This window comes from Perissodus microlepis, chromosome 5 (genome assembly GCF_051167445.1).
Source record: "Perissodus microlepis isolate ML-2025 ecotype Zambia chromosome 5, ASM5116744v1, whole genome shotgun sequence".
Taxonomy (NCBI): Eukaryota; Metazoa; Chordata; class Actinopteri; order Cichliformes; family Cichlidae; genus Perissodus; species Perissodus microlepis.
The window spans coordinates 32808767-32834418 of NC_140465.1; the positions used below are offsets into that span (position 1 = coordinate 32808767).

Genomic DNA, 25652 nt, shown 5'->3' on the forward strand with positions numbered 1-25652 from the left:
TAAGTACTAACACTAACACACTCACGTAACCTGGATTCATGCATTATAACTGTTTTATAGCAAATAACCTTTGTTGTACAATTAAGCAGTGCTCAAAGTCAAGCACTTTCTGGTTGTGAGTTATGTGAAAAATGCAAACAAATGTAAAAAGCAAAACATAAAAAACAAAGTTTGTGTACAAAATAATTTCTTTTCACTAAGATTACAAATTGTGTGAGATAAAGTCTAAATCAAGTCTCAAGAGCCCCACAAAGACACTTAAAATTTATTTTAATTGAAAAGCAGTCAAAGCTGATTCTTAAAACTTTACCAGCCATTAATTATAAGACTTTAATGATTATTGATGACTTTATAGGGGAAAAAGGTCCTTGAAAGCAGTTAATATAAAAATGACCTACTCCCTTTAATGATTGAGCCAAAGTAGAGCTGACAGCTGACACAATAAATTAACAGTAAACTAATCACCAACAAGTTTTGGGACTGATTAAGCATGCTTTGTGTGTCACTGTGTTAAAAATGTGTTTTGGCTTCCCAAAACTAAACATTATGGTTGGGAAGGTTGCTTATGATGGGTATTTTACACAATTTCCTGACCATTTATAATTACATATTTTTAGGGGAAGCTGCTGTTGCTTTCCGTATCTCTATTTATTGTTCTGGGATTTTATCAGCTTCAGAAGTAAAGTCTGAAACTTTGCCACGAGTACAGTTCTAAAAATCAAACAGCCCACGTGCCGTGCGAGCTGCATAATTGTCCCCTTTAATGTCCAGTTTCTCATCCGGTGTCCACCTGTAAATTTGCAGCACTGGCTCTAGAAGAGATAACTGGTGCGTGACAGAATGTGAGAGGAAAATGCTTCCTTATGTGTCCTTTGTAAATACATCTTTAAAGAGTCAGCTGCACCAAGCTGGGCAGGCAAAGAGGGCAAAAGTGTTGTTGTTTTTTTTGTTTGTTTTGTTTTGCAAGGAGTTCCCTCTAGTGGAGAAGCAAAATCCTGCTCTAGCTTGTAATCTACAGTCCATAAATGTATTCATAAAGCTCCAAAAGACATACTTTACAACTTATTTCTTTAATGTACCAGAGTACAATCTGTCATACAGATTTAATACAGAATACATCAATCCCTTGCTTGAGTTCTCCATTTAATATTAAATGTCTGCCTCAGTTTGTCATTAGCAGTCTTTTTCTCACTTGTGCTGAATGTAAAAACCACCATCACATAAAATAGAACAATCTGACACAACTCCTTACCATTGAAAAATAAATAAATCACTGTAAAACAAACTAATATATTCCAGGAATGGCATCTGTGTGTCTGTGGTAAGATGTTTGCCTTCATAACTCTGAATAAAGTCAAATAATTAAAAAAAAAAAAAAAGGCCAACCAAGTGTTGCTGGCCAACCCAAGCATGACAAAAAAGGCAAATATAGATTAACATAAGTGAAAGCTTTACTGTATGTACATATAATTAATTATGTTCCATGTGTGACATATTTTTGATAGATTCAACATCTCAGATTCTCTATCAAGATACATGCAGTCTATACTGTATGTAAACAAAATAGAAAAGCACATCTCATCCTCACAACAACTCTCAGCTGTCTGTATTTTACCACTGCTAGGTGAAACAGATGCACACGACAAGCCTGACAATGGCAAAAGGCAGATGTGTACATGGCTCCTGAAAGAAGGAAAATGGTGACGTGTTTTGTCGTTCACTTCTCCGACAGTCCATAAAGTTGGGTGCACTTTCTACTGTTTGATGTGTGGTACTCTGCACCGCCATTTCTTCTTTTTCACTTCAGCAAGGAATTCAAAAAAGGCCTAGAGGATAAAGAGGTGAGGACTTCCTCTCACTGATATTGTCTGTAGTCTCCAAAGGGAGAGGTGGGCATGGGAGCAGGGGCAGGTTCCTCTGCAAACTGAGGTCCTAAGGAGGAAAAAATAAAACTCAGAGTGAGATCGGTGCCAAAAGTCTAAAAGAGCAAACTGATGAATCAAAAAGACTTCCCAAAAGGTCCTCACTGACATATGACGACTGAGTGTTTTTTTTCCAATTATTTAAAAACAGTCACAAATTAAAATATAGTCAGTTTTTTCAGAAAGCTGACTCAATCTTCAAATATTTGCATTTTGCCATAACTGTAGTATCATCACTGATAAACACTGTTTCAGAATAAATTTTATAATTTAATAATTTTTGTCCCACAATTCAAACACAAGCAGTAAAATTTAGAAAATTTGCAGAAGAATCAGATGAGATTTATCACACATATTAGACCTGATGTTTATAATCCATGCTACTGTGTGCATGGTGACTGAATACTGTTTTCGGCAAAGCATGTGAGCAAGCTGGGGGTTGACTAACACTCCTAAAGTACAGTCAACAAAGATAAACATATCAGGTGCTGGGCAACAAGAGGTGAAGTCGCAGTACATTCAGTGTTTTTTTCTTTGCCGCAGTCATGTCATCTTTCATCTAAGTATTCTTTCACGCCTGATAGCTTCTGGTGGTTAGGTAGACTTTTATGTACAGTAATTTATCACAATGGGTGCTCGTTACATAAAACACTCTTCAGTCTCTTTCACTGAGTTTAAAAAAAAAAAATCACCAAAGTATAACTCACCAGTTGGAAGCTGTGAAGAGGCAAACCTAGTAAGCAGGATTCCAGCGCCCTCTATCAATGCCAGCAGGATACCCCCCATGGCGGCAGAGCCAAACATGGCTACCGGTCCATCTATGGACAAACCAAGGGCATTAATTGACTAAAATCACATAAAACATTCATTTCTGCACTTAAAAGGTATATTCAACAAGACTGAGATGGTACTGTTTGTTAGAAAATGTTCCCACCATCAATTTTTGTATCAGTTTTAATCCACTATTTTTGGATACAACTTATTATAATCCATTTCAATAAAAAGGTATATAGCACAAGTGTTTTCATGCTACTTCCGGCTGCTCACCATTCCTGACGCAACTCCACTGGAACTGGGAATCTTTTGCTTGTCGGGCAAATGTGTAAACCACTTCTGTCTATTCAATCTTTTGTTAAAGTTGTTCAGAATTATATGAGGACCCCACAGTCCCTGTACAAATAAGCTTCAAGTTTTTCTGCTCCAGTAAAGTAAGCAAAATGACCAGAAAGTGATGCAAAAACTAATCTATAAATAGAAGTAGACAAAAATGAAAATATGCAGACCAGTTACAAGAATCAACAACTCCATTTCCTCATACTGACTGCAGGAAAGTCTGTAAACTGGGTTTACTGGACCAGCTGTTGCAGGTTTTGTTTCTTTTTTAAGAAACTCCCACAAGAAGCCACTGAAGAAAAAAGCCTGAAAATCTCACACCCACGAGGGGTTGTAATAAATGTGGACATGCATGTGAAAGCACATTTGCTGTTTGTATGAGGTATGCAAGTTTTCTGTTGACTACTCACTTCTTGCAGCAAGAATAGCTCCTGTCATGGCCCCACTTGTTATTGAGTTCCATGGATCCTCCTTCCCTCGCACTTTTACTAAACCACAGTCAATCATGGAGAAGAGGCCTCCCCATACTGCGAAGCTACCTGCAACACGCCAAAGAAAAGATTTGCATCAGCTGAAGAAGTTATCAGTGAAGATACGCTTGTCACTTTGTCAAGCAATCACCCGCGTCACATATTTACATAAGTGACTTCTACCACTAACACACTTCAACAGCAAATAAAGTATTAATAATTCTGCACACAGATTATGCCTTCAGGCTCCAATAGCAGCTTATTTAATTAAACGATAATTACTTTAATATACGAAGTTGAAATATTTCCCAAGATTAACTTGTCACCATCGGAACTGCAGACGATGTACAACATGCTGCTGACTACAGCCCATGTTCTTTACAAAGGAAGAGAAATGACCTTTGAAACAGTTCAGCAATTGTTCTTACCCCCGAGCTGTGGGGCTCTGGTCTTGATAGCAGTTAAGCTACCCCTCATTCTGTGGCTCATCCCCTACAAAAAAGAGAGACAAAAAAAACATGCATCAGTGGAAATTCACTGTCAGGTCAGGATTTCTGAGACCAAAGATTCAGAATTTTCAGATTATGACTGATAACATAAGTTGAAAAAATTGTGGGTCTTTGAAATTCAGGTTGGATTAAAAAGAAAATTTCCTGTTTACAGGAACAGAAACACTGCTTCATCATCAAGTGTCTTTGAGTGTGACACTGACCCCAAGGACAGTACCTTGAATGTCAGCTTTGACTGAGGCCAGAAAACAGTCCTTGAACTTACCGAGGGTGCATTTCTGAAGCCTTTCACTGCCTGAAATATTCCTCCTCCAATAGCTCCCATGGTGAAAGCTCCCCCACAGTCATCCACAATCCTCCAGGGGCTAAAAGAGAACAGACATTTTAGTTTGTTTAAGTTAATAATGTCATGACATTTGAGATCTCGCATTGCATGTTCATAACAATCTCTTAATGTTTCCTGTAAGTCTAAATAAATCCAAAGGTAAAGGAAGAAGAACTAGTTTATTACTGGTAATATGACAATAAGATATAGGTCATCTGAATATCAACACTCGTAAAATCTAACTATACACACGATGTAACAGTGAAGCTGTGAAGAGTAGTCAGAGGAGTTTAAATACATCCAAAAGCAACCGACAGTGCACAAGAGAAGTGAAGAAGAGATTCGGCAGGGTGGTGGTGATGGAAACTAGTGTCAGGGCTGATTTATGACAGAAGCAAGAGTGACAGGGAAGGTTTACAAAAGAATAGTAGTGAGACCTGCTGAGATGTATGATGAGCAGACAATGGCACTAACAAAAAGACAGGAGGCTGAGCTGAAGATGTTAAGATCTCCACTGGCAGTGAACTAAGAGAGAATGGACGGGATTAGAAATGGGTATCATAGCGAAAGCTCAGTTTAAACAGAAACTAAGTTTGAGAGGCAAGGCTGAGATGGTCTGAACATGTGCTGTGGACGGTTAGTGTGTATATATATTTGACAAAAAAAAGATGCTGAATATGGACCTGCCAGACATGAGCAAAAGTGGAAGCCCTCAGAGAGGGGCAATGTAGTGGAGGAGGACATGCAGAGGGTTGGTGTGAGATGGAGGCAGACGAAGAAAAACACACAGGCGTACGTGTGAACGCACACAAACTCACAGGGTCACTCTCTCTGTGTCCTATGTTAATGACCACCTCTGAACCAGTGTAAAACATGAAGCATTACAGCATTTTGTTTGTTTGAGCAGTGAGGATTATACTTCACATGACCGCATCTCAAATTTAAACAAACAGACTGCACGTTTACTTCTCACATACGACTTTATTAGAAAGGGTTTACATGGTTAGATGGTTGCATACAATGTAATATGACTTCTGGTCAAAATCAGGAAAATGTAACCGTTTTAAATAATGTATGTAAAACTGGATCTTCTATTTTACTCATAGCCATTCGTTTACGTAAACAGATGCACTACATCTTAAATCACGAAACGAACATTTTGCAGTGATATTGAAGGACAGTAACCTTGTGTCCCGTGTTTCTGACCATTAGTATGCGATCTTAAATTGTTATTAAAAGCTGGCCAAAATACTTAAAAAGATAAGTGGGAGAAAAACAGCGAACCAGGCCAACCTTTTTGAACTTTTAATAAGTTTATTTAGTTCACGGTTCTTATAAATTAAACCTAAACCAAAATAAGCATACACGAGGACAGCCACCGAGAAAAAATGTATGTATTTGTAAAAACATTTATTTTAAATCCTCAGTGACGCTGTTAAAAGTTCATAAACTATTTGAACAGGACATGTCTCAAGCTAGCTGAAGCCATCAGGCTGCAGTCTAGATGGCGCACAAGTAGCTAATCCAGCTAGCTTACTTGTGCGCCAAAGCAAAATAATACTAAAATAACTACTCCAACTTTTCCCGAATGGCTACCAGTATACGGTTACAATAGATGTTATATGCCTTTTTTAAGCACCGGTTTGTGGGGTCAGTAAATTTAAAGCAATGACATGTGGCAATAAAACCGACAAGGTCACAACGTGACTTAGCCGTCCCGACGCAGTGCTCGCTCAAACTACCTTCACTTGTGTATGCGAAGTTAGCATTTCTGCTAACGGCAGCTAGCCGGCCGGTTTCGAGGTGTTTCGGTCGTGTCACGTCATATAAAATAAAAACATTAAACACGACTAACATGGCATGTATTCAAAACGCAGCCCACTGCAGTACACGCTAAAACGGTGCGGGAAACAGATTAATTTTAATTTTAGGACTCACCACGGCTCTCTGGCATACTCCTCCATTTTGTTCTCTGCTTCCTGACGTAACGATTATCAAACACCTGACGTAACGACACGTCATGTCTTAAAGGAACAGAGCGTGCAGGGATGAAGGATGAGCTTCAGGCTGCTGTCCTGAGATTTTATTAAAGTTATTACAGCCTATTTCTTAAACCTATCCACAGAAATACCAAAAAATATCTTGTAAGATATATACATGGTGTAAATATAATGGTGTAAAGTAAAAAAGTAGAACTGTTCAAGCACTATAGACTTGTATTATACTTGAGTGTTTGCTAATTCACATCGATAAGCAACATGAAGCAAATTAAAAGACAGCCAGACAGGTATAAGAGAGTTTTGACATTTCTATCAACAGAAGCAATGTCACACTGATCACATAAAGTCTTATTTACAGTGACAAAGGTTAAAAAGCAGGTAGAAAAACAAAAGAACACCCCTTAATAAACGTTTTTTTTTACATTTCTGCAACACAAATAGAAATCTTCATAGCAAAATAATCACACTCTGCTGTGCTCCTAGTGTTTTCTTAGTAATAGCAATGCAATGTACTTAGAGGCCTTCTGATGGCACTGAAAACCAGTAATCTCAACATTTCATTCCTTCCCCTCTTTTTCTTCCTTCTGAGACTATTGGTCAGAGTAGCAGCTACAGCTAAAAGACAGAAGGCTGGCTCACTGCCCATTATTAGGAACGAGAAAGGAATGACTTACAGAGCAAGCCCTCATTGAGAAATGACCAAATATAGGCATTTTGTGGATGCAGAGACTGAGGCAAGGCTGCAGAGAGATAAACTGGCCTGCTGCTGCTGCTGCTCTCTTTTTTCTCTGGATGATGGCTACCTTTCCAGCTGGTGGGTGGACACTAGACAGCTCCCAATGTTTCCACGTAGCTTTAAACACATTATGTAAAGAGCAACAGATAGAAGAAAAGTTCTTCATGGTCCACTGCAGAAGCACAGATATACATGCTACGAAAACATTCGCTAGTTGATATAATGTTTTGTGTCTGGTAAAGGTTCTGCCTTGCGGTTTTTAAAATTAATCCATCAAGAAATGCAAATACATAAATTTAAAAAATGTGAATCCATGTTTATTTCAGTAGTTAAAGTACGAGACACGAGAGGCCTCCTGCTTTCCTGGAAAGGTATTTTTTGGCATATGGACACCACAAGTTTCCACCTTAGTCTAAGTAAGTCATGGGACCCCAACTAGCCACAAAAGTCATAGTGATGTCGTAAAATCCTGCTGCGAGTACAAGCCATTGCATTTTTGAATGTATATACAGCTGTGGTCAGAAGCTTCCATACACTCATCATAGGAATGAATGTGATGATCATTTGCGGCTCATAAGGATTTCTTTGAGTTGCTCCTTTTCCAGGGTGGAAGGATTGTACAGCATACATATTTATTTACTTTAAAATGCAAGAATTGGGTTTGAATTTCTTTTGGATTTTTTCTAATCCACACAGGGTCAAAATTATACACACAGGCTGAAAACAGACACAGACTCGAACCTTTTAATAAGCGCTGCTGAAGGTTTTAAAGTGTCTTTTAACTCGACAAGGCCGAGGCCTATTTGCTTCTTGCTAATGATCACGAGAAATTACAATTGGTAGTTCCTCTTTGTCTCCATAAAAAGCATTTGTTAGACAGCAACCACTGAATTCCCCAATACAAGGAATAATGGCAAAGTCCAAAGAACTCAATGAAGTTGAGGAGAATTGTAGATTTATACAAGTTGGGAACGTTTCATGGAACCATTTCTAAGCATGCCATCACAATTGTCTGAGAGGGTCCTTGCTCCAAAATCAACACCTTAAAGCACAACTAAAATTCGCTGCTGACCCCATGGACAAACCAAATGCCTTCTGGAGAAATGTTTTATGGTCAGACAAGACAAAGATTGACCAATTGTGCTACACTGACAAGAGTTATATTTGAAAGATTAGAGGTGAGCCTTTCAAGTTCTTGTTTTTCAAAGTAATTAAAGCTGTGTGCTGTACAGTCATTGGATCATGGATGAAGAACAGTTAAAAGAAATCATTAAAAGCCTGAAACATGCCCATGATCAGTGATGTAAACGTCTGAGCACATCTATACTTGTACAAATATAATCATATGCACATATATAGAGAATTAATGACATTATCATATACATAATTTCATTTATTGTAGCTAAAAATTATAATATAATAACAGATTCCAATCACTTCTATCAGACGGGTAACATTAAACTTGCAAACATAGCAGAATCTTTTATTGAAAACATACAGGCTCTGTAAGAAAAACATGTAATAATGTATGCGCTTCATTACAACACTCAGGTTTTTGCTAATCACATTAAATTTCCTTTAGAACTGATATTCACTTTTAAATAGCACATTAACCAACAGTAGTGTTGATTTAATGATGTTTCTGACATTTTGATGTAAAACCCAGGCTAGAATGATTCTGCACAAAACGCAACATCAGATGCTGAAACTTATCTTCCTGCACTTCCTGATAAAATGCATGATGTAATTATTTCCATGCTAAGACTCATTCGTTATGTCCCAGGACTCCTGGGACAATGGGCTGCTTTCGAAACCTGCCTGAGATGTCTTGAGATTTGAGACACACAATCAAAGACCACCGTGACCTTTTTGTTTTCTCCACCCACCCAGATTTTCTTAAGTCAGGCCGCCATGTTTGTTAATTCCCTGATATTCCCAGTTTGATTTACAGATTTACAGCTGATAGGGTGGATTCCCTCTCCACAAATAAATAACTTTTCAAATTAATCTCAATTACATACTGTTGAATATTAGAGTTTTATAGAGTTGTTTGAATCTCTTGTTAAGCTCATCACACACTCTCCCACACACTCACATTCAGATGCATATACAAGCCAACATGTTATATGATCGGCCTCATATTATCTAGTGCAAATAACCAGCCAAGCGTCAGTATGAATGGAAGACAAACAGCCTCAAACCCATGGCACTCTCTGCAGAGAGGCCTTCATCACTCATTCTCCACAGAGTCTTTTTGGTCCAGTGTTGTTGGGAGAACTCATAGTGATGGCTGTTCTTCCAAACGTCTCATGTTTCACTGTCTTCATCTGCCCCACTGCACTTTAACCGGCCAGGGGAATTTATAAAGGTTATCCCCTAGAAACCCTCTGGTGAGATGTCTGTTCTCCCTTGCTCTTCTTCTTCTTCACTTTATATTCCAGCAGGAAATATCACTGCAGCCACTTTGGCACCGGCACCTGTGAGAAAAATAAAACGTTAGTGAATCCAAACACAGCATCGGTGAGCTAACCTCTTCGTCAACCCTTCTGATGTACCTTCTTCAGCTGTTTCTTATTGGTTCCTCTGATAGAGGCAAGCAGTTGGTCCCTTGAGTTCTTCGTACCACCTGGGCGGTTTGCATCCAGCATAGGAGGTGGAGGAGGTGGTGGTCCACCCCCAGGAGGAGGCGGAGGTGGAGCCGGACCTCCAGCTCCTTTTCTTGGAGTGAGCTTTGGCGAAGGCACAGGTGAAGGGATGGGTGAAGGTTTAGGCGAAGCTTTGGGAGAACTCCTCAGAGATCCTCCACCTCCGCTCTTGGGCACCTCAAGTGTTCCCTTCTTCTCTCCATTGGCCTGGGCCTGCTTCTGCTCCTGCAGGCGCTTCTGCCTCTGCCTGTCCATGTTGCGACTCAGTATGTTTGTCGTGGTCATTCTTGGTCCTGCTAACTCAAAGTGGTAGCCCAGCTTGAGCAAGGTGGTGTTGTCTTTCAGGATCTTGACCATCTCCATCTCGGTTTTCCCTCCGCAGATGTGCCGCTGGTTCTGAAAGCGCAGCTCGGTCAGCGTGGAGTTGTGCTGCAACGCCTGGATGAGAGACAGGATGCCCTTCCCGGTGAGATGGTTGGAGTCGAGGTTAATGCTGGTGATAGTCTTGTTGCTGCGGATCGTGCCGGCAATGGCATAAGCGACATGGTCGTCCGCACGGCAGTTAGCGAGAGCGAACGTCTTGACGTGGGTGTTGTTGTGCAAAGCTTCTGCAAACTCGATGAGCGTTTTCGTCTTGATGACCTCTGAGTTGTTGACGTTGAGCTCAGTGACGGAGGGGTCGTTGCTTCGCACCTGCTGCATGAGCTCATCAAACATGCTCGAGTCTTCGTCTTCCTCCTCTGCCTCCTTCGCCTTGCTGTTAGGGCTGTTTTTGGAAGCACAGTTAGCAAGTTTCCCACTATCCTCAGCTTTCTTAACCTTACCGTCCTCTCGTTGCACCTTCTCCTCTGGTTTCCGCTCAGCATTAAACTTCTCTTTCACATGGTCACTGTGGTTAACCAACTCTTCTCTGTCTGTTCTTTTCTCCATCTTGTCACGTTTCACCTCGTCTTTCTCAGAAGGTTGTCGTTCGAGTTTGACATCAGGTTTGTTTTTGTATTCAGATTTCTTCTCCTCTGCTTTAGCCTTCTTCTCTTCTGGTTTACACTCTTGAAGCTGGTTCTCTGATGCCTTACTCTGCTTCACCATTTTAGAGACAAGCCCCTGTGTCTTGATACTCTCTGTTTTTCTTTCCTTTTCCTTGCCCAGATCTTTCTCGCTTTTTTCTCGTAGCTTTGAGATAATGTCTTTGGTTTTGCTGTCATCTCGTCTCCTGCAGTCTTCCCTCCTTTCTTTCTCTTTGCTCTCATCCCTTTTCTCCTGTAACTTTGAGATCATGTCCTGTGTTTTTCTGCCTGTGCTCACTCTGTTTTCTCTTCTGTCTCCCAGCCTGTTGTCCTCATATTTCTCTTTGTCACGGGCCTCCTCTTTCGTGTCGCTCTCTCTGCTATCCAGCTTCCTGTTTCGACTTGAACACCAGCTCCCGTCTTCTTTTGAACTTTCAGAACCTTTGCTGTTTCTGTCCTCCGCCTTGATATCTCTTTCATTTGAGACACTAGCTTGTCTTTGCATTCCCACTTTCATATCGTCATTTCCCTCCTGGCTGAGACCCATCTTCCTCAGGTACTCCTGCTTCCGGCTCTCTTTCTTCGGCTCTCCCTGCAGGAAAATGAGGAGTGTGATAAGGAAATTTTTCCTCATCAGTATGACAAAACAAAAAATTACATGGGTCATTTAACGTCTGTGAAAAGCAGCATGTCAAATGATGCGGCACTCTAAACACAATAAATCACAGCAGAGTCTCAATTTATTAGCTACAGAGCACAGAAAAAGTAGTACCACAGAATTACAGCAAATATTGCACGACATATAAAGTATGATAAGACATCTGATCGTGCAGATGTGCTGTCTTTTATTGTACAACAGCGTCTCACTATAGGGCATGTGTGTTTACAGTCAGCAAAAGGACACTATCCATTTTTTTAGCACAGGGATACATTTGCAGTGAGGAGCTTGCTAAGTGTTTGATTTGTGAGCCTCCATCTGTTTTGCTTCGTGAGGCCGTGGCCCTGGCAGATGCATCCTTAAAAGGCAGTGAGCGTAGGAGCAATCAACCAAGGAATTCCACCAGGCCGGGATTAAGAAGCTCCGCAGAGCCGCTGCTCCAACCACTTAAGTGTCTCTATTCTAAGCACACAAACTGATTGAAATCATGCTCCCTCACAGACAAACTACTGGCAATAAATTTGTGTAGCATCTCCAATAAATTACACAAATGCCTCTTGGAGAAGATGTTTGTGCTTTGCTTGTTTGGCAGATGACAATTAAGGGTAAGGAGTGGATGTAGGCGGGTCATAGATGGGGACTCATTGCTTTTCCTGGCACAGGAGTCAACTCTGGGGACTACTATTTTTAAGCTGATGGGACTCGGGGTGCGTGAGGTCCAGTTGCTTCAAGTGAAATGAAAAATAGACATGAAAGCTATCCAGGGGGCTGTGGGTATTATGCAATGCTGTAGCCTATCAGTCAGTTTGATTTCATAGCTCCTTTTAAATCTGGTTATAATAATAATGAATAACAATAATGGATTGCATTTATATAGCGCTTTTCAGGGCCCTCAAAGCACTTTACAATTCCACTATTCATTCACTCTCACATTCACACACTGGTGGAGGCAAGCTACAGTTGTAGCCACAGCTGCCCTGGGGCAGACTGACAGAAGCGAGGCTGCCATATCGCGCCATCGGCCCCTCTGGCCATCACCAGTAGGTAAAGTGCCTTGCCCAAGGACACAACAACCGAGACTGTCCGAGCCAGGGCTCAAACCGGCAACCTTCCGGTTACAAGACGAACTGCCAACTCTTGAGCCACGATCGCTCAAAACTGGCGAAAGGGAAGTCGAATATAAACATATGAAGAGAGAGATGAGGATCATACTTCATCATAAAACACTCATGAGTCAAAGCCAAAGCATATTTCCTCACAAACCTCAAATGATGGTTCCCTCTGGCTGAGCCTCCCTTTGGTGTCTCTCTGTTTGGTCGTTGCATCCCGGACATTGTTGCTCATAGGTGGCTGCGCAGGTTGGTTCTCCCCTGGAATGATGAGCCCCTCCTCGGGGTTAATGTCTGGCACCTTCATCATGTCCATCTTCAGCTCCTCTATTTCCTCAGGGGAGAGGGTGGACAGCAGGTTGTCCAGGTCTGGGTCCTCGCTGACCTGGCGACCTATACGGGTCAGGCCTTTCATCTTTCGTCTGGACATCTGGTCCTTGCCTTTGTTTTTGGGTTTGTCCTGGTCTGGAGAGGATATACGGAGTTTGTTTCTTTAAAGGTGCTGATGCTGCTAGCGCAAGCAAATCCCTCGATTTAAATTCAAATTATAAGCTGACTATTCCTATGTGCTGATGTCCTGCTGTTGTGTCGTGTCCCACTCACCAAAAAGCCACCAGAGGCATCAATCCTGGTGCAAAGAGGCTGGTCTCAGAGTCTTGCAGCGAGGGTTACAAGTGACGAACTGTGAGAGGTTCGCATCATCAAAGTGGACTGTGAGGCTGGGACATTCTTCGAAATCCTGTGAAAGTGCATGTCCATATTTAGTTCAGGGTACACACTCCTTTAAAGGTAATGGGAAGGGCTGAAGTTTACAGAGATGCCAGAGCAGGCTTACACAGACTTCCTATTACACAATCTGTATTTATATTGGAGCCCAGTTCAGTGATGTTTATACAGTCGCTCGCAAATAAAAAAGTTTTATAAGAGCTCGCTTTTAAACCAGTGGGGATTGCTACTCTATTGTAGTCACACAGTCAATAACGTTTTGCTGTAATACAAAGGCCAGTGTATAGTTAATAAAATATTGTATGGAATAAAAATAAATACAAATATAATTAATATATATGTTTAAAATATGCATACTGTATATATGATACTAAATATTCCCATAATAGATTAAACATATTTAATTATTTAATACAAAGATGTGACACTGCATTAGTGTTTCACTGTATATTTACTATACTTAATTTGAGCATTTTTACTTTTAAAGACACTTTATGGTATTGTGCACTCGACAGACACTTCATTAGGCACACCTTGCTCATTCCGGGGTCAGACCTCCTTTTGTCTGCACAACTGCTTTGATTCAAGAAGGTGCTTGAAACGTGCCTCTAAGATTTTGGTCCATATTGACGTGAAGGCTTCAAACAGCTGCTGCAGATTTCTTGGTTGCACATCCATGATATGAATCTTCTGTTACACCACATCCCGAGAGTGCTCTATCGGACTGAGATCTAGTGACTGTGGAGGCCATTTGAGTACAATGGACTCACTGTAAAGATCAAGACACCAGTTTGAGATGAGAGACTTTTCACATGGCGCATTATCCTGCTGGAAGTGGCCATCAGAAGACAAGTACACTGTTATCATAAAGGGATAGATGTGGTCAGCAACAATATTCGGGTAAGCTGTGGTGTTTAAAAGACACAAAGTTGGTACAAAGGGGTCCAAAATGTGCCAAGAAATTACCCCTAACACTATTACTCCACGACCAGGGTGAACTGCTGATGCAGGGCAGGGTGGATCCATTTGTTGATGATGTTTTTACCAAATTATGATCGACCGTCTGAATGTCACAACAGAAATCAAGGCACATTTTTCTAATATTCTACAAATTTGAGTTACTGTCGCCTTCCTGTCACCCTGAAGTAGTCTGGTCGCTCTCCTCTCACCCCAGAGAACTGCTGCTCACTGGATATTTTCTCTTTTTTGGACCACTCTCTGTAAACAGTAGAGATGGTTGTGTGGGAAAATCCCAGCTGGTCAGCATTTTCTGAACTACTACAAACAACCGTGCCGCATTCAAGGTTACTTAAATCCCTTCTCTTCCTCATTCTGATGCTTAATTTGAACCTCAGCAGGTCGTCTTGACCAAGTCTACTTTACTTCAGCTTATTTTGTTTTACATTGTATTAACAAAGTCATATCTTAAAAACTTCAAAAACAAAGTTATGTGGAAAAAAAGTAATTTTGTTTGGAGAAGAATTTATTTAAACTAAAAGCCATGAATAACAAAATGGACAATAATGAAACTGTTTAATCCAGAGAGCATGTGAAGAGTAGAAATATTGGGACTTTTCTTTAAATTATTATTACTTAAGATAACTTATGTCAAGTATAAAAAGCTGCAACTTCAGCCTCCAGTGAGTAATCCTGTGATCCTACATTGTTTTCTCATTTCTTTCCTCCCAATATTTACATGCAAATATTTACAGGCAAAATAAGTACATATATTTTAAAAAAAAAAAAAAAAAAAAAAATTTAAAAAGGGGGGTTACTTTAATAAAGTTATGATAAAAAACAATTAAATAATGTTTTTTAGAATTATGATTGTATTTTGAATCAAACTGTATTGCTGGTATGAACTCATCCAGTGTGTAAGTTCCTGTTAATATATAAAACACTTTCAAACGCCACATTTAAGCTGTTTTGGGGTGAATGTAGACATCTAGTGGCCAGTGTTATAGATAAAAATCACACTTCTTTCTTTAAACTCAGAAAGAAACACAGACAGCAATTTGTTACATTCCAAAGTTAAATTTTATGTTAAAAGAAATAAACATTTTCCAGTCACTTTATTTTACAGTGTCATACCATCCATATGACGACAGACATGAAGCCATACCTAGACTCTGAACCTGATGTAAGTCATTAAAACACACTCATGGAGTTGGTTGGTTTAGAAGCACAAATGAACAGAAACATCACTGATGTTATATCAAACTACTTATGAAAGCATCTTTACAAAGAAAATCCCAGCGTCTTCCTTGTGCTTTACAAAGGCTCGACAAATCTGTACACTTGGACGTCGGCATCGGAGTGAGTAATTTATGCTGCAGACTAGCTGTGACAGTAATATTAGCTCTCAGGCATTAACATTATGTTTGAGCTGCTTAATACACTACACCTGAAAAGACAATCCAGGGATCACCTATTAGGAGGCATCGTGTTTTTCAATTCGAACCTTTTAAAGAAGGATCAGGGATGCCCTCGAAGCTAAAGGAGATTACAGGTTACGGACCCTGACCTCACTGGAGCCCAAACCTGCAAGGACAAATTGAAAAGGACAGTTTGACATTTTGGGAAATCCACCATCTGCTTTCTTGCCGACTTAAAGCCAGATGAGAAGGCTGTTAGAGCCAGGAGCCAGGCAGGTGGACGGCTAGAGGACGACTGGCTGGGGTTACAGATGGGAACATGTTGAGGTTATGATCAGGAGAAATTCACGCTGACAGAGGAAAACAGACTTCACCTCCCCCAGAATCGAATCTCAAGGCCTGGAAACAGTGCCTGACACTTATTAACATATGTTTATTCTGTGCAACACCCTGTGCTAGAATTCAGATTTCTTTTAAAGTTTCGGTAGGAAGTTTCTTTTTTAAACCAAGACCTTTACCCTGCTTCTAGTCTGATGCTGAGGTAGACTATCGGCCACTTGCTTCTCCTATAATTAACCACACATGTGCAGAAAGGGACTGACCTGATAGCAGAGTGTGGTGGGTACCACATGAGTGCATTTCCCAACAGCTCAACTGTTTACTGCAACTACAAGGCCTCGAAATTTCAAGATAAATGTACTTTTTTTTTTTTTTTTTTTTGCAGCTTGACGGCAACTGTTTCACATTTTTAAAACATAATCAATGTACAAGTTTATTCAAATAAACTGACGTACCCAGGAAGCAGTTACGATGAGCAACACCATTATGAGCTGCAACACCTGTGTTAAGGAAGCCAAAAAGTCTTTATTAAAAAGCCTTTTAGGTTTAATTATTTTTGCATGTATTTATGCAGCACAAAATTAATATAACTACAGGAAATGTTACTGCTAACTTCATCATTTTTGCTGATTCAATGTAGAATTTTGTTTTGTTTTTAAGAGGATTACAGACAATAACTACATTTTGGTGCCAATATATCAAATGTGCCAATAAAGGGGGAAAAAGCAACAAAAAAACAAAAACAAAAACAAAATGTGCACCCGTCAACAAGAAAGCAAACACCTTCTCCAAAATGTCAAACGAGTCCTTTAAAGAGAGGGGATCTTTCAGCAGTAGTCGTTTTTGGCTTCGTAGCTTAGTCCAGAAGGTGAGAACCCATTCACAGTTAAAGGTAACTTAAATAGTAATAAATAGTAAATGGAAAGATGCCAAACGTCATATCTCATGGTACAATAAAAATACACGGTTTTAAAATAACTCGTTACAATATCATAAAATATTTAGTTGAAGAACAGATTTACAAAATATTCATTTAAATAGTTAATCTCTTTTTTCCCATGGTTAGTTACTGTAAGGCGGGATATTTTATTTTAATCAAGCAGCGTGACCTGCAACTCCCCTGTCCTGATATGTTAGAAGGAATAGACGTTAACACGGATTTCACTGTGAAACACCCTACCCGTCACTATGGAATTAATCAAGACTAATTTCTAATTTATTTTAAAATCAGAAAAGAAGCAGAAGCGGACAGATATCTTTGACCAGGAAGCATGCTGATGTTGAGATCATAAAAAAGGGTGCCACTAATAAACTACTTCAAAGTAATTACTCGTGTCAGATATTAGAAAGACGAGACAAAGTTCAAACCAACAGGTGACAAAGGGCTTCTTACAAAGAACTGGGAGAACCATTTAGATCTATAAAGCCACCTGCCTTAGATCCAAACATCACTTTTGCAATCAAACGTGGATCCCTTTTTTCCAGTTTATTTTTTTGCTTAGTTAGAAACATCAAAGACAAAGAAGAAGCACGTGATGCTATGATAACCGGAGAAAGTGGATCAGTGGCAGAGATTGCCTGGAATGGAACCACAGGCAGTTATCAATTTATTCAAACTTAACAAGGGGGAGGAGGTAAAACATTTTTTTTCTTTTACCAAATAAAGAGGGACAGCATTCTTTTCTAGAAGGTAACAAGCACTCTCTTTTGGCAACACCCTGTCACTGAGGTGAGTGTTTCAGATCACGAGGCTGGTGAAACAGCGCCAAGACGCAGAAGTCGCCTCGCTTTCAGGATCATGTGACGCCTGCCCAGAGGAGTCGGGCGTCAGGTTGCAGGACAGACTTTGATTTACATTAATACTGTGGAAAAGTAGGACGACGCTGCAAATGAACAACTAAAACAGAACTTAAAGTGCCTCCTGTTTTCTTTCACAGGCAACCCACTGCTAATCGAGCCGTAGCGGTTATTTTAGCGTGTGACTGTGTGCTTAACTGCATCTGCGTGTGTGTGCATGTGTGTGTGTGTGTGTCTGTGTGTGGGAGAAAGTGCTGCTGCCTTCTTTTGAAACAGTCCCTTTGCTCAGCTGCAGTAGTGTCCCGCTGTGTGCGTGAAGAGGAGCCCATCAGTGACCAGGATACTGAGGTGGAGAGTACGGTGGTGGGGCTGAAAAACAAGTAGAAAAAGAAGACACACATGCACACACACAGTCAGCCTTTCACTGTAAGTCTAGAAGTTTTTGCCCAGATTATACCAGTATTTTAGCTCAGAGCTAGGCATGTTCATGAAACAGACTACAACTACACAGAACACACATGGCTGGAAAACCAAAATAGTGACAGGGTAAGAGTGAGAGAGAGTTTTAAATGTCACTGACATTTATGTATTTGGTGATTTAATGAAGCTGGATGAAAACAAAGTTATAAATATTCATACTGAGGGCACGAAAAACGCCCATGCTAAATTTTACAGTTTATGGGAACAGTTGCTGGAGAATAAAAAAAACATGATTAAACACAAGTCAGCTGGAAAATTGTCCCAATCTGTTCAAAGGATTAGTGAAAGTTTTAATCGGCTGGGAGCATTAGGGGAAAAGTCCTCAAATTTAGCAAGACTCATTATTAAAATATGACACAATGTTGTGAAAGTAGCAAAGAGAGGTGCTACAAATGTGAAACTAGTGAAAAGACTATACAGTTCTCCTCTGAGGGAGGAAATGTTCCTAATCAGAGAGGACAATGTCCAACCATTGGACAGAACAAAATTCAACACATGCTGGGGTGAATTGCACTAAAGTCTCTAATATTTAAGTTAAAAAAAAAAAAAAACATTATCAGGTGATCACCCAAAGAACCACTTACACAGTATGTTGGCACATCATTTTTTGCTTTACATGCAAAAGCAGTTTTTGTTCTTGATTGTGATTTGACATATACTGACATGACCAGGAAACCCTGCAGCCATGTGAGCTCACTCTGAGGGAAGTTATGCAGGTCTTACCCTGGCTGTATGCAGGATCCATGGGGCGTGGTACGTACGGTCCCGGCTGCATCACTGGGTACTGTGGAGGCATGCCAGGATACTGGGGCGCCATAGGGTAACCAACGGGTGGATACTCTGAGGGGCAAATTGGTTTACCATAAGCATCGTACATGGGCTCAACCGGGTAGCTGGCCATGGGGATCTGCTGAGCTGTGGGTTGAAGAAGATCGCACAGTTACGAAGGAAAATCCATACTTCATGGTCGTCTGCATAGACATCGACATGACAACGAGAGGTCTCACCATCATAAGGTGTCCTGCCCCTCTGCTGCCTTCTCTGGTAAAGGTAACAGCAGGAACACATAAAGCAGCAGACCATGGTCGCAATGATGGCCACAAAGAGGAGGATGGAAGACGCAATTCCAGCTAAAGTGGTGGGGCTGAGGAGAAGAAGAGTGGAGGAAGTAAGTTAAAAAGGATTCCCTTTCTTCCTTTGATCATTCAGCCTCATGTTGTTCCTCCCCCCTCTGTGCTGCTAATTATGACTCACTCTGGAGGGAATTAAAGCAGAGGTGGCTGTGATGTGAAGCTTTCGATTTAGCGAAGACTGACCCCAACGTCGCATCCCAGCAAATGCCTCAAACTCTCCACCTCTCTGTCTCGACCAGATTCCACCACCTCATGATCTCAGAGAAGCAACAAAGCCCTCCATTTTATCTTAGCCTCCTCTGCCCACTGATCTGATCTCCCACCAGGCTCAATAAGCCACACGTTATCTGCTGGGTGCTGAACAGTGCCGGATGGTTTAAAATGCTGTGGAGAAAAACTGTCATGCTGCAGCCTCAGATACAAACATGCTTAGACTAGCATCAGTATTTTTCCCAGCTATATGATTTCTCTCATTACAGGAGACTCACAGAAAGCTGAGCCACCACTGACCAGATATTATAGTCAACAGAACAGGCAGTGCACAAGTCTATGCATGATCATAAACCTCATCCAGCTGTTCCCAACATAACACAACAAGAGGGGACACAGTGACATTTGTAACAAAGTCTAACCCGTCTGTCATTTCGTGTTTGTGGCAGGACTTTTACTTGAGCATTCTTGACTCTGTTATGGTTTGTGTGAAAAACAAACTCAAAGGTCTACTTGTTAAATTTTTTTCTAAACTACATTTTTTACTTCCTGATTGAAAACCAGGGGAGGAAGCTAAATGCTCCAAATAAGTTGCTGAGTTAAGGTGTAATGACTTTACTCCATTTCACTGCAACACACAGAAAACATGTTTTACAATTATTGTGTCCTACATTTTACCATTTTTTAACAAGTGTTATCATTTGGCTTTAGTTATGAATCTACAGCTAACATCCATTTTCAATATCCTTTTGTTTACAGTGCCATGAGAGCGTATAAGTAGACGCTTCCTCTGCGGTTCCTGTGTGTTCTCAGAGTACTCTGCAAGTCCAAAGATACGTTAGGTTAATTTGTAGGTTTAAATCGGCCTATAGATGTGGATGTGAGACTGCGTGGCTGTCTGTCTCTCACTACGATGTAATCCACATAAGTGGCCGACGCCATGTCCAGCCCTTTTGCATTTGCGTGGTGTTTTATGTGTTGATTACCTTGTGGTTGTGTCACAGTGTTTAATATGCGGTGCCAGCCATGACATAAACAAATAAACTGTCACAGTTTTTTTACCGTCCTGGGTTTCCTCTCTTGGCTGAGGTCAGTTTTTTGTTCCCTCCAGAGTCTAAAGTATTTGTCCCTCAAGTTTTTCCACTTCTGCGTAGATTTCTTCAACTTCATTCTGATAGTTTCAGCCATCTACCTCCAGGAATTTCCTGACATCTGTGAATCCTTATATTGTGGCTATGATTATTATTCCTTATACCAATGTGACGATTCATATTGAAAAACTGCAGTGAAGAATTAGCCAGAAATGCACAGGAGGAATCGACAGTACAGAACTGGCCAATCATAATCACTGTGGGCTGTTACATTTCCAGAGAGGTTCACAGCGTAGGTTACAAAGTGGGATTTCAGAGAAGTTTGTGGTTACGATGTACCTACAGCATAGATTTAACCCATTAGCCTGTGATGGTGCACATGGACTTTCACCCTATGTCAGCAGCCATCAGCTTCAGCCCCCACTATAACCCTAAGTTTGATAAGCATCTAAGAAGATGGATGAGTATACAGTTTCAGCTTTTCTAGGATAACTGTCCATTGCTAATTATCCTAAACTTTGATCGATCCATTAGCTGTTTTTGTGGCTTTACACAACCTTTCCAGTCTTTAAGGCCCCATCCCAATCCTTTCAGTAATAATGTTTCTCACTTTCAACATTTTATAGGTTTGCACTAAAGCTAACAATCTGCAAATCCTCCTTTCTCCGTTTATTTAACCAAGTGTCACAAATTATTTGGAAATAATGACATTTCACAGACTTTCTGAGAGTTGCCCAGAAGCTGAGTGTCGATGCTTAAGGTCTGGAATCTAAGTTGGAGCTTTGTGGAAAACCATGCTTCGAGGGGATAAAAAGCTCCTGCAGTGATTGCCTTGACTCGAGAACACAAACCGTGACGCTTGGTGTCAAGTAAATGAATAAATAAGTAATAAAACTGAAGCCGCTGCTGCTGCGTCTACACCCACCTAAACTGGAAGAGCATGCAGCGTTTCTGCTCTCTCTCCGTGATCATCTTGAAGGCGTCCAGGCAGCAGTAGCGTCGGTTGCAGTTCCCACAGCAGAACGTGATGAGAGGGCAGTCGAAGCCATTGTGCCAGGTGCCATTTTTATCCACATACCACAGACACTGCTCGTTCCCACTGACTGCAAAACAACAAGAGCAACACAAAGTGAAAGGGAGGATGACACAACAGGGGAAGTGATCAAATAACTGGCTATGGAAGGAAGCAGAGAAATGAGGAAAACAGCAAGCGCTACTTCACATGGCTCTTTAAAGTGATTATCTTCCTTTTTATCTCTCCTTTTTGACATGCCGTTGTTTGTTTGTATCAATGTCCTGACTGTTAATTTACAGATCCAGCTCAGGGTTGCCTCGAGCAAATCATAAATATGTATTTTGAACATTTCCTGGCACTTCTTTCTTATATTTTTCTTATTCCAGACCAGACAGTCACAATGCATTATTCAGCAGTTCCCTGTGGCAGAGGCTGAAAACTGATTCGGGCTCCAGTACTGGAAGGTACCCAGGAGATTTAAAGGACCTGAATGACTGCAACTAAAGATCACTTTCACTCTCAGTAAATCTGACAGTTACCTCTTCTATTAAAAGACGAGGTCAAGCACCAAAGTCCTTCATCTGAATATGAAGTACGTATTAAATATTTGGCATTTTTGAGTGAAAACTGACCTTAACGGTTAATTTAAGGCCTTAATTTTTGCCATTATTAAGGAAGATCCACACACAGCCACCACAAAATCTGGATGAAAGAAAACTCAGTTTATTTTCCGCAGTCGACGGGCTTACAAAAAAATGATGATTCACACAAACCTGCGAAACACATGCTGTCTCCTCAAAGAATAAACGCATTATAAGCCCTTAATTAAGCTGAAAAACGAACGCATGATTATCCTTTCCACATCGTATAATTTAAGGCAGCGCTAAATTACAGGTCACTGTGTGTTTGTGAAGGCTTCACTGCTTTTTTATCCATCAGTTTTCATGTGGAGCCTGGGAGAAAACCGACACACTCTGGGTTTTTCTGCTTCACATTTGGCTTTTGGGGGGTTGACTACACACGACTGGTTCACATACTGCAAAACCAAGAGTTTTGCAACACAACTGATGTGTGCTACGCTTAAATAAATGAAAGGCATTTTAATAAAACTGTGTTTACATTTTAAAAAAAAAACATAACTTTACTACAGTACTGGTGATTTTGTTTTCCACACAGAAAGAAACATTACACTAGGTCATCCAACCCGAGCTGCAGCCCGTATGTAAATAAGATGACACATTTAGCCCGAGAGAGCTGCTTTTCCGTACTGAGCAGAGCGCATTAAACTGATGGAAACTTCACAAAGGCCGTCTAGGCCACAGTATCGAGCCAAGACTTGTATAGACTTGGCTCCTGAACTAGCTGACACTAAATTTGGTTCATGACCTTTGAGTGTTAGCCCTGACAATGCAAGTTGTCCAGCTTTATAAAAGCTTTAATTTAAAAAAAAAAAAATCTATTACTGTTTGCTGTCAGTATCATTTAGATGCTTGCACTGGTGTGGCCCGTCTCTAAAGCACCACTGGGCCAACTGCGACACAGCTTAACTTGCTGAGTAACAGAAGCAGCCCTGCTGCAGTGAATCCTACCTCTGTTACAATATTCTGTATTTGAAACCATTTAAAGAGGTTTTAATTTAACTTTATGAGCCAAAGTTTAGCACATCATACTGGCAGGAGTTTTACTTGATTGTATTAATCAGTCCACGCCATTTAAACCAGCGTGGTCTGTACATTGCAGTGTAGTTCACTCTACAAACTGCAATTACTACGGCAATAAACATTTAAACTTTTAAATTTAAGCCCGAGTTTGAGTCACAGACTGTATAAAAGACAGACGTGGCCACCGTGACGTCACATATTATGCAAACTTGGGGATTGAAAAATAAACCACATATATATTTAATCTTTATTTCACCAGTGCTTTAAACCGTATCACAGAGATAGATCATAATTCAGCTTTATCTGACATTTTTTTAAGATCTACCAGGTTCTGCAGAAATCCTGGGTGCCGTGAAGACCAGCGAAAATCAAACAGAACAGCTGTTTGCAAGTGATAGGGAGATTTCACAGATAAGCAGGGAGCATTGTAGCTTTATATATAAAAATACGTCAATGTTGTAGTCCCCTTAGGCTGTCTAAAGGGCCAGGAAGCCAGATCATAAAGTGCACAGCGATGTATACTGCTCACTGAATCTGCTATGCTACACAGAGTCCAGGCAGCAGCTGATGCAGATCTAAAAGCACAAAAATTATTCAGATCTTGATATATATACTGCCTGGTATTATCTGTGCATTCATACAGTTTTTTAAGTTATATTAAAAAGTACTTTTAAGTATTAGCCTTCCAGCACTGTCTTTAAACTCTAGTCTGAGCAGTTCTGCTGGAGAAAACATCTTTTTTTGCTTTGTATTACCACATATTAGACACCATATATAACAATAGCGATATACCAGGCTATTTCCTGCGTATAAAATATATAAAGACTTGGAAAAGACTCTTTGCATCGACTACATGTGGACAACTCTTGCTTAAATGTAAAAAGCTTGTATATTATCAGCCAACTGATACGTCACCCAACTCCACTAAAAGGTCATATATGCATTTTTCTATATGAATGCTTAATATTAATTATTATTTTTAAATATGAAATAAAGCTTTTTTTTTTTTATTTCTATTGATATATTAAGCCTTAACACACTTCCAATTTTGCTCCAGTATGTACAAACACGTCTGAGTCACTTAGCGCGGTATCAGCCATGAGTTACATGAAGATAAATCAGATTTTCACCTGAACAGGTATCTTAACGGTAAATCACGAGTCAAAACTAGCTAGCTCCCGGTTCTCCGCTAACTATAGTAGATTTAACGAGCAACAGCAGTTCACTTCATATATACATGAACTGCTGCACGACTAGTTCCCGTCATAAAGGAGCCAGTGAAAGCTAAACGTGTCCGCTGAACAGCGTTTAGTTCCAGTGATTTAGGCCTAAAATAAACACCGAGGCTCCGGGCTAACAATTAAACAGCCAAAAGCGCTTTGAGATGACGGTGACTGCGGCTCGGTGTGCGGGATAAATAAGCAGCAGTGCCGCAGAAAAGAAAGGGGAAAAAGAAAAGGAAAAAAAACGGAGGCAGGGATCAACCGTTACTCCGTTGCCGTTAGCTAGCGGCGGGGCCTGGATGGAAAGCTACAATCTTACCCTGAGAAGTGCTGAGGACGACGGCGAGCACCGCCAAAGTCACCGAGATGAGGGGCATGTTTCCCCCCGGAAAGATCATTCCCGTTTGGATTTTAAACCGAGTAATTTTAAAGAGCAGGTGTTCTCATCGGTGTGCACGAGCAGAAAGAGGCGCGCTAACGGTCGTTCTCGTGCATTATCCTGGCCAGGGAACAGCACGGGGAACGGGACAGCTCTGACAGTCCGTAATTTATCCGTGGAAATGACAGAGCGCTGCTGTGACGCCGCTCACCCGGGACGAGGGGTGTGCTGCCTTCACGGAACGACTGAAACGTTAGAATTATGCCCCATCACTCGGCCGTCGACAGTTACCAACAACAAAAACCAAACCGCGTCACCAGTATAATTACAAATCATAATGGAACGGAAACACATCTTTTTACTCAAATACGCAAATACACAGTAAGCCTTTCACATTTAACCACAAGATAATTATTATTAGCAATAAACATATCAAAGGTACTCATTATGCACAGCGGTCTTTATCTGCATGATGCGCAGTATATCAAAAAGCATAATTACTGACTATGGGACGTCAGGACTGACATAATAAATTAATTAAATAAATACACCATTAAACAATAAATTAAATGTGGCAATAATTAATTAAAATTGGAAATAATTAATTTAAATGGGAATTAATTCAATAAATATTTTTGACACATTTAATTAATCAATTATTGACACATTTAATTCATTAATTATTGACACATTTAAATAATTATTTAATTATTATTTAATTAATTCATT

The 25652-nt window shown here is 40.4% G+C and overlaps 3 protein-coding genes across 4 annotated transcripts; all 3 read right to left on the reverse strand.

Moving 5' to 3' along the window:
- Positions 1–1051: 1051 nt before the first annotated feature.
- timm17a (translocase of inner mitochondrial membrane 17 homolog A (yeast)) lies at positions 1052–6361 on the reverse strand. Its single transcript, XM_084929451.1, has 6 exons — positions 6278–6361; positions 4280–4379; positions 3934–3997; positions 3446–3574; positions 2630–2740; positions 1052–1932 (listed from the first exon to the last, which is right to left on the reverse strand). Exons 1-6 carry the CDS (start codon positions 6301–6303, stop codon positions 1856–1858), a joined length of 507 nt encoding a protein of 168 aa, XP_084785577.1. The 5' UTR covers positions 6304–6361; the 3' UTR covers positions 1052–1855.
- Positions 6362–6482: 121 nt separating this feature from the next.
- lmod1b (leiomodin 1b (smooth muscle)) lies at positions 6483–13511 on the reverse strand. 2 transcript variants are annotated; one of them, XM_084929447.1, is made up of 4 exons: positions 13098–13511; positions 12649–12959; positions 9631–11319; positions 6483–9552 (listed from the first exon to the last, which is right to left on the reverse strand). In XM_084929447.1, the coding sequence occupies exons 2-4, from the start codon at positions 12922–12924 to the stop codon at positions 9526–9528; spliced, it is 1992 nt and encodes a 663-aa protein (XP_084785573.1). In that variant the 5' UTR covers positions 12925–12959; positions 13098–13511; the 3' UTR covers positions 6483–9525. The 2 variants fall into 2 exon arrangements, with proteins under 2 accessions (XP_084785573.1, XP_084785574.1); XM_084929448.1 differs by having other exon boundaries at positions 12649–13511.
- Positions 13512–15234: 1723 nt separating this feature from the next.
- On the reverse strand, positions 15235–25161 carry shisa4 (shisa family member 4). Its single transcript, XM_084929452.1, has 5 exons — positions 24864–25161; positions 21571–21748; positions 19219–19355; positions 18935–19126; positions 15235–18100 (listed from the first exon to the last, which is right to left on the reverse strand). The coding sequence occupies exons 1-5, from the start codon at positions 24940–24942 to the stop codon at positions 18060–18062; spliced, it is 627 nt and encodes a 208-aa protein (XP_084785578.1). The 5' UTR covers positions 24943–25161; the 3' UTR covers positions 15235–18059.
- Between the last annotated feature and the right edge of the window lie 491 nt (positions 25162–25652).